The sequence below is a fragment of the Cervus canadensis genome, chromosome 15, assembly GCF_019320065.1.
Source record: "Cervus canadensis isolate Bull #8, Minnesota chromosome 15, ASM1932006v1, whole genome shotgun sequence".
NCBI lineage: Eukaryota > Metazoa > Chordata > Mammalia > Artiodactyla > Cervidae > Cervus > Cervus canadensis.
This window is the reverse complement of record NC_057400.1, coordinates 42,447,848-42,470,803: the sequence shown is the minus strand read 5'-3', so window position 1 is coordinate 42,470,803 and position 22,956 is coordinate 42,447,848. Positions and strand designations below refer to the sequence as shown.

Sequence of the window (22,956 nt, the reverse complement as noted above, 5' to 3'; positions counted from 1 at the left end):
AACCATCCACAATTTATCCCAAAATAAAAGTCCAGCTTTTAGTTAAAGAATTTCCCGAGACATTACCAATAGCTTGAGAATTTATATTGAAAATGGATATGTAAATTTCCACCCACTAGACCAGATATTTTAAAGTCATTTTTTAAAGGCAAAAATAAGCACAAGTAGTTCATCTTAGCCAATTGACCATATAGCCTTAAGGCAGCATACTCAGGAGAATTGCATTTAATTATTTTTCATGGTTTAGACATGTTACTATCCATAGAGATGAGTGTGAATGGAAAAAAAAAACACATATAATCATGCCTCTTTCATGCCAGATATTCCAAAAGAATCTTTTAGTTTACATCTTGGGCTGCTGTTAGTCAGGTGTGCTACCCCAAGAACTCTACACTCAGTTTAGCGACCATCTGGTAAGAATCTTCCTCACTTTGGGTCCAGTACCTTGTACAGTGCGTTTTAACACTTCTGGAGCCATGCTAAATCATTTTCCTCACTCTCCTGGCCATCTTCTTAACTCAGAATGCTCTACAATTCACACAGAACTGAAACATGTCAGTAGTTAGAAACACCCACTGTAGTGGGAAGGAAAACCAAAGACTCACTCACACAAGTATAATTATTGTACTTGAATCATAGATGTTCACATCTAGCCAGTACCTAGTTTTATCTGTGAGTCAGCGTGTGGACACTAGGAAAATAGGGCCTTAGTCATGTTTTCTAAAATGGGAACATTGGCCCAGATTCTAACTCTAATTTTACCTGCCTTATGTATGAGCTGTGATAGAGTAGGCAACACTAGAACTGAGTTCAGAGTGCTTTATTATAATAAAGCAAGAATGGTTAATTGAGATGTCACTCCTATGAATTACTTATTCATAACATTTTTGTATAGATTTTGGTTACCCTTTTCTTGTCATTTTTAAAGAATTCTTTGTAATTTATAGACATTGATGCTCTATCTCTCATCTAGATTGCAATTTATTCCTAGTCTCTTTCCAGTATCCTGAATCTGTTTAGGATATTGTCTGGATTTTAATTTTTTTGTTTTTTAGTATCATCCAATTAGTCAACTTTTCCTGTATACTTCAGAGATCCCGTCCTGTTTCACAAAGGTCCCACTAAACCTGTGGATTACACAAGTAGTTTTCTAGGCTTTGAGTTTTGTTATATGTTTAAGGAAGAAAATTCTGAATCTGTTTGAAATGTAGTTTTATAATTTTCTTCACATAGTTGGAAGATAGGACTTTTTCTTTTGGTTTTAAATACCACCTGATTTACACATTAAATCATTAGGTATAATTGGAATATATATTCCCTGATGGCTCTGATGGTAAAGAATCCTCCTGCAATGCAGGCAGCCCAGGTTCAATCCCTGGGTGGGGAAGATTCCCTAGAGAAGGAAATAACTACCCACTCCAGCTTTCTTGCGTAGAGAATCCCATGGACAGAGGAGCCTGGCAGGCTATAGTTTATGGGGTCTCAAAGAGTCAGATGCAGCTCAGCACAAGTATCTTTACTCCCAAATTGGCTGTTTGTCCCTTCCTATGGCAATATAAATTCTGATTTATGCTTAATAGCTTTATATCATACTTTGGTATCTGACAAGGCAAGTCAACTCTTACTAATCTTGCTTTTCTTATTTTGGGGGGCATATGAGAATATTTTATTATTCCATATAAAATACATGACTATCTCAATTCAATTATGACAAATTCCATTTGAGCTTTTGAGATAACCCAGAGACCAGATTGTTATTTCTGGCACACAAAAATCAGAACTTGTAACCAATATCAAAGTTTATTCAAGAATATATGCAATCATAAGGCAAATCAAGGCATGGAGATCCTTCTTCTAGTATGTGTTCTAAGTTTTAACATTGTTGTTGCTCAGTCACTAAGTCATGTTTGATTCTTCGCAACCCCATGGACTATAGTGTGCTAGGTTCCTCTGACTTCCACTATCTCTCAGAGTTTGCTCAAATTCATGTCCATTGAGTCAGTGATGATATTTAACCATCTCATCTTCTGCTATCTCCTTCTCATTTTGCCCTCTACCTTTCCCAGCATCTGGGTCTTTCCCAAAGGGTCAGCTCATAGCATCAGGTGGCCAAACTATTGGAGCTTCAGCTTCAGCAACAATCCTTCCAATGAATATTCAGGATTGATTTCCTTTCAGATTGATTGGTTTGATCTCCTTGCTATCCAAGGGACACTCAAGAGTCTTCTCCAGCACCACAATTTGAAAGCATCAATTCTTTGATGCTCAGCCTCGCTCATCCAACTCTCACATCCATACACGACTACTAGAAAAATCAATTTAACTCTACTGATCTTTGTCAGCAAAGTGATGTCTCTGCTTTTTAATCTAGGTTTGTCATAGCTTTTCTTCCATGAAGCCCACATCCTAAGTTCATGGCTGAAGTCACAGCCCTCAGTGATTTTGGAATCCAAGAAAATAAAATCTGTCATTGTTTCCACTTTTTCCCCTTCTATTTGCCACGAAGGGATGGGACCAGATGCCATGATCTTAGTTTTTCGAATGTTGAGTTTCAAGCCGCTTTTTCACTCTTTTCTTTCATCCTCATCAAGAAGCTCTTTAGTTCCTTTCCACTTTCTGCAATTAGAGTGGTTTCATCTGCATACCTGAGGTTGTTGGTATTTCTCCCGGCCATCTTGATTCCAGCTTGTGATTCATCCAGCCAAGTATTTCGCTTGATGTACCCTACATAAAAGTTAAGTCAGATTTAACATAGGAGGACCTTAGACCATGTGTGTGATGACATAACACTTAAGCAGAATGAAGCTCTTCTGGTCATCAGACATACACATTTTAGAGTCTGGAAGTTACACAGCTTACAAGACATTTTCCAGAAAGTAATATCCTATAAATCAATGAAATATTTATTTACTGTAAGCAATTGAAACTAGACACACCCTGCCACAGATGAATGCCACTCCATAGATGAGACTGCCCTCCAATTTTAGTGTGCTTGTGAAGAGCAGGTCATTAATCTTTGTCATTATCAAGTCACTTTTCTTTCCAGGTATAACTCAAAGAGAGAGAATGAATCAAATACCTGTTGCTAACCCTTTCCTTTCTATGAATTTTATATTAATTTTTACATGATTTTGAAATTTCAATATAAAGTTCCTCACTGCACATTAAAATCATCTGAATATATAAATGTTAGTGCTTCAGACCTACCCTGCAACAGTGAAACCAGAATTGCTTATAGCTATGTCAGAGCATCAGTATTTTTATGTCTATTCTAACATGTGTCCAGGATTGAGAGCCACTGATTTAGAGCCTAAAATGTCTCCTTCAGTAAGATTTTTCTAATGCTCTTAGAAATTCTTACCTTTGTTATTAAATTCATCCTTAAATTTACATAGCTTAGTCAACCAAATGAAATACATTATACATTTCCATTTTTACCTGCTATTTATCTTCCTTATAGCCACATTAACATATTATCTGCCTAATGGTTTTTCATTTGTTCTTTTTGCCATACCACACGATTTGTGGGATCTTAGTTCCCTGACCAGAGATTGAACCCCACCCCCAGGGAAGTGAAGGTGCAGAGTCCTAACCATTGGACTGTCAGGGAATTCCCTATCTGCCTCACTTGTATTGGACTTTTTCTTTGGTTTGTTTTAGTCTGATTTGGGTTGGCTTTGTTTGGGCAGGAGGAGAGATCCCTAAGGATTTACTCTTGGATGTTCTCAGTATCATATCAGCAACAAAAAGAGATACATCCATCCTCTTTTTAAAAAATACTATTTATTTTCCATATGAATTCACTAGATTCTCCAAAACAGTTTTAAATAGTAGTAGCTGACTTTTTGAAAATAACTTTACCATTAAAACTAATACTTTAAAAAAAATCCTTGCATTTCTGAAATAAATCCTACTTGGTCACAGATATTTTTGATATTTTGTTGATTGTATTAGCCAGTAAGTTATTCAGAACTGTGCATCTATTTTATAGTGGTATTTTTCTATAGTTTCAAGCTTTTTAAATGTTAGAAAGAAATCATCTGTTAAACTATGTGGTCGTGGTGGTTTTAATAATAGTTCTTTAACCACCATTCAGTCTCCACTATGGTAATTATTTATTCTGTTTCTTTCTTGGTCAATATTGATAATTCCTATTTTGGGAAAAATTCATCCAATATATCTAGGCTTTCAAAGTTGTTACAAAATTGCTTTACAGATTCTGTTTTAACTCATTTATTCAGTCTTTTCCATATCAGTAGCTACATCTGCCTTATCATTGCTAAATTTGCATATTTTTGTTCTTTTTTCCTTCCTTTAGCAGCCCTTTGAAAGATTCATTTATTTCACTGTGTTTTTTTTCAGGGAACTAGCCTTTGGATTAATTTATTATTGCTACTATTCTTTTCATTTTCAGCATTTGCCTTCATTACCCTCTTTTTTATTCCTTTGTTTTGTTCTATTATTTTTACCATTTAAGTTTTTTTTGAGTCTTTCTTTCTGAAATAACTAAGACATTAAGACGTATTTTTCTTTCAATGTAAATTTTTCTGTGTGTCCATGGATTTTGATATGAATTTTTCTACTGCATTCTGTATTATGTATTTTTTGATCCAAAGGTTATCATAGAGTGTGGTTCTTAATTTTCATGTACTTCTGATTTTTAGTCACTTTTTAATTATTTTTTCTAGAGTTAATGGACTATATAACATTTCCAGTTTTATAAATGTTTAAGTACCCACACCTAATACAAAACCAATCTATGACTGCATTTATTTACAATGGCTCACTTTTATAAAGTTTTTCCAAAACATGTCATTTTATTTTCATGGGGGTGGGGGAACCCTGCTTTCTTTCTTTAGTCATACTTACTTCATTCTTTTATGTGCAATACGACTGAATTATGTGATTTCATGAACAAGTACAGCTGATATACATATGCTTTGGAACTTACACAGCTGGTTTGAAACTCAATTTGTATAACAATATGGAACATTTGGAGCGTTGGATAACAAGACTAAACACATTTTACAAAAGGGGAATCTAATAGATGGAGGAAGAGAGCCTCTGCTATTTTGAGAGCTTCTGCTATTTTGAAAAAAGTTATGAAATTGTCAGTAGAGCCATCACTTTCCCTAGAAAACAATTGTTGTATAGTTTTAATCTTTCTGGGAAATGAATACCCTAACCAGTACAAAAAGAAAATAGCATTTATGCCACATTTCTATTCTTTGTTGCTTATTGATAAAACTGATGAATGAATGGAAAACATTTTGTACTTCACCATACTAGTAGCAACTTTAGAAATCCACTCTGATGAACAGCTATGGCAAGTCACAAAGGTTGAAAGAATCCTGGACTAAGTTTAGAGTCTTAATTCTTCCACAAATAAAATCCCTTAATGCACTTTTTTATTGTTGTTTACGCACTTAGTCATGTTCGACTCTTTGTGACCCCATGGACTGTAGCCCGCCAGGCTTCTCTGTCACTGGGATTTCCTAGACAAGAATACTGGGATGGGTTACCATTTCCTTCTCCAGGGGATCTTCCCAACCCAGAGACTGAACCTGCATCTCCTGCATTGGCAGATGGATTCTTTACCACCAAACCACCAGGGGAACCCTTAATGCACTTATTCTTTAGTTTTCATGTGAAAAAAAATGGGGAAATCACCCTTCTATATTCCTTATATAAAGTTGATAAATCAAAGCATGATTGTAACATATTACACATGAGGAAATTTTCTGAAACATAAACATATTCAAGTTCAAAATAGTATATCAAATGTGAAGTGGTACTTAAATCACTTTTTCATTACATGGCAGACTGCACCTCCCTTTTCCTTACTTTGTAGGCAAGCTACAATCAGTCCTTTTGTAAAAAAAAAAGTATTTGTGAAGTATTCTTTCATCCCTTCCTTCACTCCCTCTCTCAAACAATTGGGAGGTTGAGGGGAAGGTCCTAAAATTGCTTTTCAAGATGCAGATCCCTTCTGTTGCCTTTAGAAACTTTAGTGAGTTCCAGGGTTTCCCCTGAGACCTTACTTCAAAAATCCTAATGTACCCTCTTAAGTCAGGCCTTTGCTGATTTAGCAGAAGGGCTCCAGAATTGGAGTAGCAAGAATATGTATGTAAAAGTAGTAAATCCCCTCTGCTTACACATCATTGTTCACACTGCAGCTCATCCTAGGCCCTGACTTAACTGGGATCAGGTTAAAGTTTGAGTTTCCTTCGGAAAGCAAAGGAACATCTCATAATTAAGCTGTTAACTGGGGATGGGAACTGCAAGACAAGGAAGGGAGAAGGGAAAGATGCAGGAGGGAGGACGCTTTTCATTTTTCAAGGAAACTTTACTTGTAGCACAGCGGGTTCAGGATTTATGACACTGTTTTCCATGTCTATGTGCAGCAGCATTTTGTTCTGCTCATATGTTTTTTGCGTAAATGATATAACTGTATGATATATGTTGAAAAGTTGCATGCAGAAAATTAGTTAATTTTCTTAAGACTTATAAAAGCCCTTAGTCATGGATTCTACAATACCCTGCTTTGCCAGCAATCTGGCCAGATGTGATAGTGCTATGCATTAAAACAATTCCTTCTTCTCATTAGCCACATGAGAGTAAAATAAGAAAGTAGATGAAAAAGCAGTTTGAGATTTCAGACTGAGGTTATATTGTATATTTAAAACTACTAAAAGAATGTACCTGACTTAATTAGTGGATAAACATGTAATCACCAAGGAAAGATGAAAGATGTGTTCTCCCTATCCCTTAATGATAAACCATAATCGTAGAAATAATATAATCTGGGATGACCTCAAAATTGTGAAATCCATTAAGGAACAACATTATCTTCTAGAAACAGTGAAAAGTGAGGTTTAGTATCTTTTAAAGATGTTATCAAATCTAGAATGTCCGCATAGTATGTAATAATTATATTAGAAATTTTAAAATGCTATAGAATATGAAGGCTGTGATTTAGGGCAGAGATTTAAGATTTGATATATTTCTTGCATAATCTATTTGATAATCATACTTGAGTTTTAATGTTTCGTTAGTGAGTGTTAATTTGTGTTTTGATTAATACTAGTTTGTCAAGATTTAAGTATATTTAAGGACCCAAGGAAATTTCCTACTGTTAGTTATCACAGTTACCAAAATTGTTTCTATGATTAATTCGCTGTTCAGAGGAACCATTTGCCACATTCAGACTGTCTTTCTCCATGTGCCCTCTTCAGGCTGCTTTTAGGAATGGCCCCTCTCTGCAGCCCTGCTAGGTGAAACAAACCAAAAGCCATTTATTACAGCATAGGTCAGTGTTCCAATGCTATCTAAATAGGGGGCCTCTATTAGATAATATTTTTTTTTCAAAATAAAATACTAGAGTTCAAAACACTATGGAAGGAGGGTTTTGGTTTTGGTTATTTTTTTGGCAAAAACTCAATTGTTGACATTCTTCCAACAGAACCTAGACAGTGTACACACCACAGAAAGAGAGTGTTTTGCAATGCAGGCTAAGAAACAGCAAACACTGAATCTTGTATCTTAAATCTGAGGAAGGAATAATAGAGTTTGATAGATGGTTAATATGGAGTAGTTATTTCCATTTTTGCTGTCTCCATTTGTCATTTCTTCAGTCTGACTTTGATTTAATACTTCTATCTTGTTTTGTGGTTGTTGGGTGGTTCTTGTTTGAATGTCCCTAAAATTTGATTTCTCTAGTACTAAGTTATGGGATTGATTTAACAGTCACAGAAAGCACTTCTTACTCACTTAAAAGAACAAATGTCTCATTTGTCTGATATAATTTGAGAGTTTCATAGAGTTTTATCTACCTACACTCAAGTAAAAGGAAGTTAATTTTGCATTTATAAAATATTCAAGTGACTTTATATCATAATTAAGATATGGAATTTTTATCAGCCTTGAAAAAAATGCTCTGGAACTTTCAGGAACTTTTTACTCACCTTAAATTAGCTATTACCTTGATAGTTCCTTTGAACAGCCATTAGTATTGTAAACTTGCATTATAAAAGTCTAATTTGGCATGAAAATGTGGGAAATTCTGAGTAACCTTATATCTGTTTTTTTCTAATCAGGGCATTTAGAGGCTTGAGGACCAGGGATATTTTCAGAAAGTTTTATTCATTGTTATGCTCTCCTAACAATAGATACTTGTTATGAGCAGTAGATACTTAATAAATATTTGTTAAAAGAATGAAGAATGTTTTTCCAAGCTGCAGGCCATGAAACTGAGCAATAGCCTTAGCCTGACATCAGGCTAACTCAGTAAAACAATGGCTCCATCTGCACAGCTAAAGATGCTATGTACCCTCATAACAGCTTTAGAGGCTGAGGAACAAGAAGCTTGTGTAGAAAGTAGCAGCCTGACTGCAATAATCATTAAACCAACCTGTGTCCCGGTTTGTACTTATGTATTTGAAACAGATTCTCTTTTAGCCAGGCTAAAGGCTCAATAAAATGCTAAAGCTTTTATCTGCTAAGGCTCAATAAAATGCCACTATTTGAATGCTAAATGAGGAAGCTCCACCTGACCAGAAAAGGAACTCAGTTGGAAGCAAGAAAGGCAACGTGGCTGGGACCAATGGAAGGGGTGCCTTGGATGAATATCCACTTAAACCCAACCCTTTCTTCCCGCCCTTTCAATGTGCCTCTAGCTCTGTTTCAATACAGCTCCCTCTCTTCTAACTCCCTTATAAAATCCCTTTATGTAGGCATAACCCAGATTCCAATGCTGCTAACTTACTTAGGACTTCCAAATCTCTGGGCTAGGAAGAGATTCAATGAATAAATCTTAGCGTCTACTGAGTTCTATGTAATTGACTTAAGAAAATTAGGAAAGTCAGTTAAGGGCTAACATCATAGGAGGATTCCTTAATCTAGACAAGTCCTTCATGCCAAGATCTGTGAATCTCACCCCCACTACATACAAACAAAGGCCTCTCCTCAGAATTCTGTAGTACCTCTTTTGTTCTTGTTTAGTCACTAAGTCATGTCCAATTTTTTGTGATGGACTGTAGCCATGAACTGTAGCCCACCAGGCTCCTGCGGCCCTAGGATTTTCCAGGCAACAATACTGGAGTGGGTTGCCATTTCCTCCTTCAGGCAATCTTCTCAATCCAGGTATCGAACAAACCTCTGTCTCCCGTGTCTCCTGCATTGGCAGGTGGATTCTTTAGGCCACTGAGCCACCGGGGAAGCCCCATGGTACCTCCTACTAGAGGTTATTTTCTCCAGTGATTGTCACTTCTATTAGGATGAGTGTTAGGAGCTGACAACACATGAGAAAGACACTTGAGAAGAGAAAGATATTGAAAAACTTTCCCAAGTGCCCTTAAGGCTTCATGGGTGATTCCAAGAATACTGGAATTCCAAAAACATCTTTCTAAATTGATTTAGTAATTGACTACTTTCAAAAAGGATTTAAGACAACTCACAGTGAAAACTTGAGTGCAAAATGACAAGCCAAAATATTTAACACAAGTCATAAAAAGGAAACAAAATTTAGAGAGACGAAAGGAAAAATAATTAAAACTCTCTTGAGGCAATGGAACACAAAATTTAGTGGTGAATTTCCTAGTCACCAAATGAGACCAATAAAAATACATTGGGCACTGTATCTCTCAATTTCTAGCAAAGAGAATATAACAGTTCTTTAGGAACAATAAATATGTGTGAAAAAAATCCACAGGAAAAGTCAGAAGTCAACTTTCTATTGAATGTCTACAATGCACGGGGTGATTTACATTCATTATCACATTTAATTGTGATAATTCATTAATATCTACCCTATGAGGTAGATATTATTTTTACTGTAAAAGAAAATGAATCTCCAGAAAAGTTAATTGACTTGATAAAAGTCACAGCTAGTAAGGGATGGAACTAAAACTTCAACTCATGCCTATCTGATTCCATAGCTCATATCACACCCAGTAAGTATATAACCCCTCTACCTTGATCTCATCTGCATCTCCAGCTCAAAGCACACATACACACACACACACACACACACATGAACACACACATACACACACATGTGTTCATGCACAATTTTTTATTCTATAACCAGGTTATACTCAGAAAATATATCTTAGAAACCTCAGGAAAAATAGAAAGCTAGCAGCTATAAGTTCAACATCCTCATTCTGACTCCTATAACGGTAGCAGTATCTCCACTGGTGGTGGTCAGTGGCTTCAGTTGTATCCGACTCTGCAACCCATGGACTGTAGCCTCCCAGACACTTCTGTCCATGGGATTCTCCAGGCAAGAATACTGGAGTGGGTTGCCATTTCCTTCTCCAGGGAATCTCCCTGACCCAGGGATTGAACCCACATCTCCAGAGTCTCCTGCATTGCAGGCAGATTCTTCAAGCCACGGGAGAAACCCAGTATCTCCACAATTTGTGTGAAATATAAAATGCCTTTTTGTACCATCCTATAGATAAATGCTAAGGGAAAAATAGGCATATCCAATTTGTCTCTTGGAATAATGTTCCTTATGTTTTTATTTATATAAGGATACCTGAGAGTTAGGCTGAGATCACAGTAGTGGGCTTCAGCTAGGAAAAGTAAATCGTACGCAAAGAAGCCAGTGAACTGGAGTCTGTTCCTACCCTAGCAGAAGACAGTATCCAAACCTACTTATCTTTAGTCTAACATCACTTGCCAAAGCCAATGTGATTAGTTTAGACTGGTAGAAGGATCAGCAAACTAGAGGACTACTTTCATGAGAGGAGCTGGGCTGCTTATAATCCCAATGAAGCGTAGGAAAAAGGTCTCCGACCCCAAAGGCAGAAATGGACAGAGTTATCATTCTGGAGAGATCTCTGGTATAAGTAGGAAATGCGACAGGAGCCCAGTCATGGAGGTGAAGCCTGAAGGTTAGAGTTAAGGGGGGAGAGAGCTCCTTCTTTGGGCCTGAACTGGGTCCTACAGAAGCTTCAGGATGAAAGCCTGAGTTTATGCAGCTGTGTGGGGCTGGGTAAGCAGTGTCTTGCCGTTGGCACACAATATATTGGTAACTTAACGACAAATTTGAGTATTGCAAAGGCTCTTATTCTCTGTCAAAGAAACACAGATGGATAAAGTGACTTGCACAAGCATCAACCTGTGGCAAATTCATGACCAGAACACATAGTATATGGCTTTTCTTCTAAAACACTCTTGAGCTATTTCTCTGAGTGACTACAATGAAGGAAGCAAGATGGGAGACAGTGGCTGTAGTGTTTCAGGTCTTTCAATGATTCTTTTGTATCATGTCACAGCCAGTCTGACCAATTACATCACACAGTAGTCCTGCAGAGGCAGGATCCTCGTGGCTGCTTTCATATGTATAAGTTAACTAAAATATGATTTAATTTGAAGCTCTTCTGTGGGGCACATGCATTAAAATTACATACACAAATTATTTATTATTACATTTAGCTATAGTGGACAGCAATAATAAGATTGACCCAAAAAGGTCGGAAATCCTAAAATTACATTATCAGGCACTTATAATGCCTCCTCCCCCTACTCCAAAGAATATTTAAATGAATTTATTTTTACTGACAGAGGAAAGTCAACCTGAGAATTTAAATCTCTATATGCCACCCAAAATAGCTAAGAAACATACAGAGAAGCAAGAGTTGAGTATCGTTGACTCATTGCATACGGGACATTTTTTTTTTTTAATAACATAAAATTTTACTCAGTTTAAAGTGAGCAGCACTTGTCACAAGATTTTGTTTAATCATTTTTTACAAATTTTTATTTAGTCACTGAATAGGCTGTTAAGACAGTAGAGCTGTTAGAAGCTTTATGTATGCATCATAAATTCTGGCACAATTTCCATTTCTGAAAACTGAACTGCGCCTTTTTTTTTTGAACTGCACTTTTAAAGTATTTTTGCTGTTCTCCTTTCCTTTCTCTATTTTCAGTACTTATCAAAATATTTAGTGCAAAATAATGTGCTTATGAAATGTAAATACTCATGTATTGTTAGCTAAGAGCCCTCTCTGGTATATGACATTTACAAATACCTTGGCTATTTCAGGATCATTATTTATATTAATAATAACTGAGATGTATACCAGAGATAGCAGTCCAAATTGACTTGAGATCCCTTCAGAAGGTTATCTTTCTAGTTGTACCACCTTTCATTAATTATGTCTTATTAATTGTCACATTGCATTATATCTGTGCACAAATGGTGCTGCATAACATAATGCAGGCAATGAGAAGCAGTGTGAAATGTTGTAGGCATTATATTTCAATGAGGCAGCATTTGTGTTGAGTCTGAATGCCTGCAGTTAATTCAGAGAACACGTATTTGAGTTCAGATTCTGACATGTTTAGCAAACCAAATATTCATTAAGTTAGGTGAAGTGGAAGCATTATAAGAATTCCTGTGTGACAGTTACTACACCTGAGGTGCTATGAACAAGAAATATACTTTATTTCAGGTGGAGGTCCTCTGTGTGCTGGTAGTATGAAACTCTGTCTCTTTTTTTCTTCAGGTCCTAAAGGGTTTCCCAGAATGTTTACAAGCTGACATTTGTCTACATCTCAACCAGACTTTGCTGCAAAACTGCAAAGCCTTTCGGGGGGCAAGTAAAGGTTGCCTTAGAGCTTTGGCAATGAAGTTCAAGACCACCCATGCACCCCCAGGAGACACCCTGGTTCACTGTGGGGATGTGCTCACTGCGCTTTATTTCTTATCCAGAGGCTCCATTGAAATCCTCAAAGATGACATTGTGGTAGCTATTCTGGGTGAGTGTTTTAAAATTGGATAGTCACAAATTCAGCTTTTAGCCAGTGTAATGCATAGTTTAAAATGACAGAAGACAGGACTTTCCTATTTATTTATGAGTACTGTTTAAGACTGACGAATAATTTTAAAGCTTTACTTAAAATTCAATTCAAATCAAATTAACCTTGCAGAAAATACATTTTCTTGACTCTCTTACTTGTTCTCTGATGTGTAAATGCTTCCATTCTTGGCAGCCACTTAAGCCTTTGAGGCCAAATATATGAAAATAGCATTTTCCTTTTTGTGTTACAGGATCGTGGACTCATGCTGAGTCCTTATCACCTTAAATAAAATGTATATGTAGTAAGCATACTTGCTAGCATGTGCCAATGCCTGTCATGACCTGGGTTTGTATGTTTATGAATTCGTCTATTGGCTGTACACTTTATACTGTGTCCCATCAAACAGAATTATATGAGTCCTTACCTAGGTTATCAGTAATATAGGGCTATAAACAACACACAGGGATCAAGGTGTTGAGATAAAAATTCATAAGTTAAACTGGTTTGGGTGCAAAAGAAAGTCCATCTCTCCAATCTGCCTCTTCAAAAATAAATTATTTCAGTGTGAACTGGTAGGATTTCTTTAGAATATTAGAACAATGGGAAAGCACAAGGGAGCAGAGAGAAATGAGATCAGTTTTTGTTCTCTCCTATCCCCTAGCCAGTAAGTTTAAGGCTGTGTCTCCCTGGGAGCACCCACTCCCAATGTTTGGGAACATGTGCGCTCATTTTTTTCCCTATGGATTAAATCTGGTTCTATTTAAATAAAAAGCACCTAATTCAATGATTCCTTTTACTTGACTCTTGATGTTAACATCCAAAGGATGAGGATATTGTGTTTTCTTCACTGTTGTATAGAACCAATGGGCATAACACAGAACCCAATAAATGAATGAAGATGTTTGAGAAATTTATATATCTTGATCATTATATTATGATGAGAAATTAAAAAAAAAAATTTTCAAACCTGATCAGAGGTACAATTTGGTTTATAATCCAATAAGCAGACCAAGAATAAAAATATATCTTAAATCACTTAGCAGCTACAGAGTAAAGTGAGATTTTCACTTGATTTGGCCTTGACAGTTCTAGTCTGTTGCCAGGGAAGAAGCATGCATCGTTGCATTCCTGATCTTCAAATCAGCCAGCCTTAACTTCTACAGGAAGGTAACAAGCTGTCTTGCTTTATAAAATAGTAATTTTAGAATGTAGTTAAGCTGTACATGGTGACTGGCTTACTCTTTGCTCACTTACAATCATGTAAAATACAAATACAAAGCTCATGCTGAATTTAGTTCAGAGCTTTTCTCTGATAATATCGATACTAACATATCAAAACTATAAAGAATTTCAAGAGATTCTCCTTTCCTGTCTCCATTTCCATGTAAATCTGTACTTAAAAGTCTCAGAAATTATGAGTCCTCATTCATTTTTTAAGCTATTTATTTAAATTAAAGTTGAAGTATTCTCTCCAACATCAATTTTTCTTATAAAGATATGGCATCTGATTTCTCCCCATTACATTCACATTTAAAATAAGAACATCACAGAGTTTTTCTTTTACCTCGAATTTTTTTGTTTAAAAGTCTTTGGTAGTTTCCATAGTTGGGTTATATATGAACTTGTTTACCAAAAAGATAAGTAACAGATCCACTGAGGTTTTCTAAATCTGAAAAGTAGCTTTAGGATATACGTATATATGTAAAGGTACATTTTACACTGCCATCTACTACCTTTAAAAGTTACATAACCAATACTCCATCAGTAGTTACTGCACATGTATTTCATAGGTACAATTTTTAAGTATCTTGGCTTTAGAGACAGAAAGATCTAAGTGGCCATGACATTCAGGGAAAATTATGTGAGGAGATGAGATATATCAAGTGTGCAAAGATTTTAACTGGAGTCAGAATGCGTGGGATGTAGTTATGGCTGCTCTCTTTCTACCTTTATTTCACCCAACTAAGAAGGTGACCTTGACTTAATCTGTTTACACTCTTTAATCCTCTTTCATTTTCATAACATTTGGATAATAATTAGTAATTTTTTCATTAGGTTATTTTGGGGATCAAGTGAGATAATACACCTAAGCATTTGATGCAGAGCCTGACACCTACTTAGTCTTCAATAAGCATTTGTTGTTCCTGTCATTATCATCCTCATAGTTGAAGGAGACCTAGGAAAGAAGTGACATGTGGCTAGGCAGAGGGGATGGGAAGGGCCCATCAGAAAACAGACACTAAAATAACCCCAGGCTTGGCAAAAAAGCAGGAAGGACACACTTTTAGAATAAAGGCCATACAGTTTAAAAACATGACTGTATTTGTTGAAAAAATATAACTAGATGTATTATTAAGTGCAGTTCCAAAAGTAGTTACTAAAGGAAACCAGGTATATGCAAATTGTACCCCCAGTCCTCTAAGTTAAAAGAGATCTACCATAACCCCATGCTTGGCATCACCTTCCGAGACCGTTCTGAGATAGAAAGTTTGTGACTCACCACAGCCTTTCCCTTATTCCTAGAGTGACAGAATTAGACCATACTAGACTCTTGCCAAAAACATAGCAAACCAAAGCCGTGTCTGCGGCATTCCAGATGCTTAGCCAAAGAATCAAAACTAGGAAATAATGGGGATTATACCAGGATCAGTGCTCTAAAAGGTAAAATTCTGGTCAGCAAACAAAGGCGACTGGGGAAGTGAGTACGTGGCCCTAGGATTGTGCTACCCAAGTGTCTGTTGGCTGTTGGGTCTTAATGTGAAATTTTTGGTTCAGGGATAGGTCAGTGATCCCCTTCAACTTTTAAAAGTAAAACATTAAGTTCAGATTTCCTTCATCCTTTTTTTTTCCTCTCCTTTTCGATCTTTTAGGAAAAAATGATATATTTGGAGAAATGGTCCATCTTTATGCCAAACCTGGAAAGTCTAACGCAGATGTCAGAGCGCTCACATACTGTGACTTGCATAAGATTCAGAGAGAGGACTTGCTAGAGGTTTTGGACATGTATCCTGAGTTTTCTGATCACTTTCTCACAAACCTAGAGTTGACTTTCAACCTGAGGCATGAGAGTGCAAAGGTATATGTTACCTGCTCATTTGTGGACTCTGACGTTTTATTTTATCCTTAGATTGCCCAAGGACCTCTGAAAGATCAAGTGAAATAGTGTAAATGGTTAAATAATTGTGAATATTTGAAAAGAAAAGCCAACTTAGTATTAGAATTTCTCAATTATAAAGAAAGAATTAGGTCTAATTGCACTCAAGTATGTTGAATAACTTTAGTAGTTCAATTCAATTTGACCTTTTAGAAACTTTTAGGAGATATACTTGATCTATAATAGCCTTTTTTTTATATTGAATGTGACATTTATTTGTTATAAATGGGTGATTCTAGGCTATTGAAAATCACCTAAAAAGAGTTTATCTTATACAGAGGTTAAAATATTCTCTCAGATACTATTTACACTGTATATTGGTTAGCAGTATCTTTTCAATAATCATGAAGAAGTTAAATTCTTTTTTTTTTTTTTTTAGGAGTTAAATTCTTAAAGTTTAAGTACATATTTAACACAATTTCTAAATTGTAGAAGTATAAATTAATCAGGCCTATACCTAAGTCAAAATTATTGATGCAGAATGAATAACATATACTCTAGTAGAAATAGTATCTTAAATAATGTTGCATGTGATTTAACATAGGATCAATTTCGAGAGTGTAGCCCTTAAGGCCCTCACTCACCCTCCACTATGAAAATATGTCCTTATCACCCGCGAGTATTCTAAGAGTAGATTTTATGTTGCAGCCCACAATTTATTACTAGATTATTCTCTATCTCCTCCCCCTCCCCACCAAACTCATAATCCTAACTCCAACTCTAAATACATTTTTTGCCAGAAACCAAATGTTTTGACACTTGCAAGTATATTTTAATGTTAACTAATAAAGTCTCTGGAAAGTAAGATTCTCAAGTCAATAGTTAGGTAAAACATGGTAGATTTCATTTTCCCTGGAGTTATAGTCATTCCCATGATACTGTGAGAGACTTAAAGAATTTAAGGTCACCAGAGTACCATTTGATAACCCAAAGCACCAGCTCAGAAAATTACTTCTTTTCAAAATACTGAAAGTTGAAAAATCAGGTGGTAAGAGGTTCAAGTTACCCAGAGTATATGCTTTTTATAATGATTTTAATTCAAAATTTTATCAAGTTGCAGTTTAATATGACTGACCTCATTCTTATTTTGCTTCAAAAAATAAGCATCTACCTCAGATAACTTATTTGTAAAAATTTTAGGCAGCAACCAAATAAACAAAACAGAAGCTTCCATTTGTTTTATTTATTTGGAAACCTCCAGTTTTGTTTATGAGAGAGGGAGGAAGGAAGAATGGGGAACAAAATAGGGTTCAGAGCATAGTGTTTATTGATTTCGACCTTCTATTTATTGTTGTGAAATTTAACCTTGCAATCTTTACCATGTAATTTAAACGTCATAGCTAATTATAATTAGTTTACACATGTTTTTCTGCAATGATACAGATTTTTCAATTTTTTAAATTATTGCTATTTTTATTTTAACTTTTCCAAGTTACATAAAATATATTACACAGGAAGGAATATATGTTGTCTGCAAGTTTTGACATCATCCCCAAACATTTCTGATAAATAACTTCTACAACTATGATTTCCCTGGTTAAACTACTAGAATTATTCTCAGTCTATTTTATAATTTAGAGAAAATCATTAAGCAAAGTGTTGTAGTTATTTGCCTGCAATCTATTAATTAAGTCTTAAAGTGGTTGAAATGATATGAAATAGTAGAGTTTACTGATGATACACTATATTCAGACTGAATAATCTTCCACTTTATCTTCACGTTCCATTAACAAAGGCTGATCTCTTACTACGATCACAGTCCATGAATGATTCTGAAGCAGACAACTGTAAACTGCGAAGGAGATTGTCATTTGATAGTGAAGGAGACAAAGGTAATTCATTATTTTCTAAAGTTTAAATGTGGAGCATGTGAATATTAGTCTTGCTTATTTAAATGCTCATTGTACTTCTTATGTCAAGGGTAAACTTAATTCAGATTTTAGGAAGGCAAATCCTTTGCTTTTTTCAGTAGCTAATGATGCGTTTTCTGATTGATAACTCTCAACAGTATTTCTCAAGAGCCGATCCTAGGCCCTCTTCTTCTCTTCTTGTTCTATCATACTCTTCCCCTAGGTAATTTTATTTATACCCATAGTTTAATTATATTTTTGCATACATGTGTGTGCTAAGTCGATTCAGTTGTGTCTGCCTCTTTGTGATGCTATAGGACTGTAGGTTGCTCTGTCCATGGGACTCTCCAGACAAAAATACTGGAATGGATTGCCATGCCCTCCCCCAGGAATCGAACCCTCCTCCTTCCCAACCCAGGGATGAAACCCACGTCTCCTGCATTGTCTTCTGCATTGGCAGGCAGGTTCTTTACCTCTAGTGCCGCCTAGGAAGCCCTATAGTATTTTCACATAGGCGATGTGCATGAAAGTGAAAGTGTGAAAGTGTTAGGTCATTCAGTTTATGTCCAACTCCTTGTGACTTCATGGACTGTAGCCCACCAGTCTCCTCTGTCCGTGGGATTCTCCAGACAAGAATATTGGAGTGGGAAGCTATTCCCTTCTTCAGGGGATCTTCCTGACCCAGGGATCGAACCCAGGTCGGCTGCACTGCAGGCAGATTCTTTACTATCTGAGCTACCACAGAAGCTCTGGAGAAGTACATATTTACATCTTAACATCAGAATATCTAGGGACTTCCCTGGTGGCACTAGTGGTAAAGAATCCACCTGCCAATGCAGGTAAACGTAAGAGACGCGTGCTCGATCCCTGGGTAGGGAAGATACCCTGGAAGAGGGCATGACAACCCATTCCAGTATTCTTGTCTGGAAAATCCCATGGACAGAGGAACCTGGCAGGCTGTAGGACATAGGGTTGCATCGAGTCAGACACAACTGAAGCAACTTAGGGTGCACATACCAGGACATCTGAACTTCAGCCTCGTATATCCAAATGCCTACTAAACCATCTACATGAAATTACAACAGCGACTCAAACTTCTTAAAATTGAAATCATTCGTGCCCCTGGAAACCTCTCTCTCCATCAGTTGCCATGTCTGTAAATGGCACCACCGTTCAACACGTTGCACAGACTAAATAGTCTCTCTAGGAACAAATTTTCTCTCAACCTCTCCATCAGCCTTGCCAACAAGTTTTATTATTAGTACCTCCAACACAGCCATTTACTCTTCAGACTAGGTCTTTTTTGGTTCACTCTTCTCCATCTTCATAACCATGACTCTGGGTCAGTGAAACATGTTTCAACTCACCTTGCCAACTTGCCCCTGTTTCATCTGTTGTTTACACTGGACCACTGGTAATTATTTTTTCTAAATCCAGTTTGGTTTATGCCAACCATATATTTACAGTCCTCTAAGGACTTCCCATTCCCTAAATTCTTCATAGGGTGAGTCTATGCCAACCTTTTCAGTCTTATCTCATAACATCCTTCCCTTACCAGCTCCTCTCTTTTGCAACATTTATTCCAGTTGCACTTCCGTATGATTGGCATCATTATTTAATCAATGATGTCTGCCTGTAGATCATAAACCTCGTGGGAAATATTTGGTCACCTAAAGCTTCAGTGCTTGCCTCAGCAGTTGTTCAACAAATATTTGTTGAAAGAATGAATGAATTAATGATGCACTTGAGCATCTTCCATGTGATTCTTTTCCTCATTTTGCCTTTTTAATCAGTTCTTTTCTTGGTCCTCTTTCTTCTGAATCCTCTCCCAAGGGGAGCTCATCTCTTAACTTTAACTTGCTCTATATTCCAAGGTAACTCGGCTGCCCTTTCTTCCATGTACATCACTTTTGTGTTTTTGATTATATGCTTTCCTTAGTCAGAATTTACCTCCCTGTCTTCAAACACACATATGTGCACACATACAAACAAAACTATACCACACCACTTTTTAATAAATTAAATTACTTTTTTCAAGGTTAAACTTCAGTGATATTCAATGTGAACTCTTTCTTGATTTTCTCAAAAATACAGATTTTCTTTTTTTATGAATTCCTAAGACACTTCCCTCTTGTTATCTTGTTATATAGATGGTTCTTAACTTACAATGGTTTAACTTGTGATTTTTTGACTTTACAGTAGTGCAAAATGATACACATTTAGTAGAAATTATATTTCAAATTTGAATTTTTATCTTTTCCCAGCTAGTGATATCTCATAATGTAGTTTCTTGTGATGCTGGACAGTGGCAGCTCTCAGCCAGCCACATGATCACAAGGGAAATAGCCAAATATACTTAAAACCATTTTGTTTTCTACTTTCAATGCAGTATTCAATAAATTACATGAGATACTCAACACTTTATTGTAGAATAGGCTTTTGTTAAGTGATTTTGCCCAACATAGCATAATGTAAATGTTCTGAGCATGTTTAGACTAGGTTAAGCTATCATGTTCAGTAGATTAAATGTATTTTCAACTTATGATTTTCAACTTACAGTGGGTTTATTGTACTATAACCCCAGAGTAACTCAAGGAAGATCTTTATTTTTAAATATGCCCTGTGCAGTGGTTATTGGTATATTTGTGTTTTTTTTCTCTATCAAAGAGTAGACTCCTTTAGCAAAGCATGGTGAATAAATATCTGTTGAATTAGGCTAATTTTTTAATCCCCTGGCCGATTGAAGAACAATAAACCACTCACAGCTAGGTGATAATATATTTCTGCAATGTCCTTAATTATTCTCCTGGTGACTTTTTCTAAAACCAGAACCATAACAGTCAAGCTGTTCTATCGACTTAATCTAAATCCCTTATCCTGAAGTTAATCTCATATTTTGATCTCACTAAAAATAAAACACAGCTTAACAATACTGTCTATATAATAATGTCACCCATACAGTTGAAGATTTATTAAATCTCCTTTCAATCTTGTTTAGTTTCCTCATTCTCAAGCTAAATAATCAAACGTTTTTATCTCCAGATAAGGCCCTAAGAGCATGTCACAATTTATATTGTGCTAATGCTACTAGACATTTCTATTGATTTTGAAGACTTTTCCTTTAATCTCAGGCTTAGTGTATAAGACCTGTTTTATATAAAATATTGATGATAAGGCATTTGCCTGCCTGTAACTTTTTGAAGTTTCCTGGTGTATCAGTGAGTAAGTCAATATGAAAACACAGTTAGCTCCAGTCTAAAGTGTAGCTCAATTGGTAAAGAATCTGCCTGCAATGCAGAAGACCCAGGTTCAATTCCTGGGTCAGAAAGATCCCCTGGAGAAGGAAATGGCAACCCACTCCAGTATTCTTGCCAGGAGAATCCAATGAACAGAGGAACCTTGCAGGCTATAGTACATGGGGTAGCAAGAGTCATACAGAACTTAGCGACTAAACCACCATCCAGAGCCTGAGAGCCTATTCCAATCTTCAGGTTTCTATGGTGCTATAGGCAGGTTTAAAATTTGCTGAAAGCAATTTAGTCCCAATCACCCCAATCTAAAGATCTGAACGGCCATCCATTCTTTACTTCTTGATATAGAATCAATATCTGGGAGGGAAAAAATGCATATAAGCAATTATAAAGAATAAAGAAAGTTCAGAAGATAATTGATCCCAAATGATATGAAGGTGACATAAATGAAAAACTGCCCATGAAATGTATTGATTACTTTAGAGTTAGTTTACTGCTCAGTTGAAACAATACCTTGAGGGCATATATTCAAGAGTAATGATGACTGTGAATTAATTGGCAGAGGCATCAAGAACCAGAGGGAAGAACACATCATTGGCCACTGGTGACAGACACATTGAATCTCACAATTACTGCCCACAACCTACCCGACAAAACACCAGAACTCTTCAGGTTTCAGTCCCCACTTATACCTCCCTCCCACCGTGTCTACCATGTGGAGCTAAGGAGTTTACATTCAAAAAGAAATATTAAAAATGAAAAGATATATATAGAAACTTTGCAGGTTGACTTGAACTAAATAGAAGCTTAACATATTGGACCTCTTCTCTCCTAAAATACATTTGTAGGTGAAAGTGGTTTGTCCTCATAGGCTCTGTACTTCTGAGGAAACAAACTCAGTTCTTGAATAGAAAGAGTTGTCAGTTCGAGTCCAAATTTGAGGACACTTTATATATATACATTTTGAGGATATTTTCAAGAAGTTCTCTTTCCTTGGTAAAGTTCTGACATAGAGGTACCCAGGATCTTCCCAACTTGACTGTGGTTATTGTAGGGGGAGGTGTTACAGTTTCTGAGATGAAAGTAGAATGTTACTGTTACAGACTGTGAAGAATAAAAGTGTATCTTCAATGACTTCCTTAGTGATCACAAGCATTGAAAAGATAGTTGGACAGAACAGAAATAAATGAGCTTTAACCATTTAGAACATGTTGAAAATAGTTCAAATACTCTTCAAAGTTGGATTGTACTTACTTCAGAGTGTGCCAGTATAGTCTATTGAATATGAGAATATTTATTTTAAAATTATATGTTGTGAAATTTTTAGGAATTTTATGTTGCTGCATGGTGTGGCCAAAAAATAATAATAAATAGAATAAAATTTTATATTGTGTATATTTTATAATACTCATAATTTTAGAACAGTAGCATGTATAATGGCCCATGAGATACATACACACAAACATATATGTATTTTTAGCAATAGCTCTTTTGTGACTGAATGTTTGGAATATTCTGTTCAGCTTTTTCTATGAACAGAAAATAGAATATCAAAGTAGCTATTAAACACTAAAAGCTAATTTAAGGATTCAGTTACCCTTTGAGAGACACTAATTCAATGAGAGCATCAATTAATAGGCCCACCCCAAAAAAGGAAATTGAACTGTGTTAAATGTTCAACATCCTCTTTACATTGAATTTAGATGGTTGTCACACATAATAAAAAAAGAACCCATTTTAAGAGATATATATATTCTAAGAGCAATTTTCTTACTTTCCCACTCATGTGTTTTTTTATTAAATTCTGTATATATTCAACTGAAAAAATCTAATGTTCCAGAAAATAAGAATGGAAAGAGATCTTTAACTCATATGCCTATGTTTCAAAGAA

At 36.0% G+C, this 22,956-nt stretch overlaps 1 protein-coding gene across 2 annotated transcripts in view; it reads left to right on the top strand.

Moving 5' to 3' along the window:
• Positions 1–22,956, top strand: part of KCNH7 (potassium voltage-gated channel subfamily H member 7) — a 498,724-nt gene that overhangs the window by 454,704 nt on the left and 21,064 nt on the right. For both annotated transcript variants that reach the window (XM_043488327.1, XM_043488328.1), the window contains 3 exons: positions 12,516–12,768; positions 15,681–15,886; positions 17,700–17,796. In XM_043488327.1, coding sequence (XP_043344262.1) covers positions 12,516–12,768; positions 15,681–15,886; positions 17,700–17,796 — 556 coding nt within the window. The remainder of the gene's footprint in view (positions 1–12,515; positions 12,769–15,680; positions 15,887–17,699; positions 17,797–22,956) is intronic.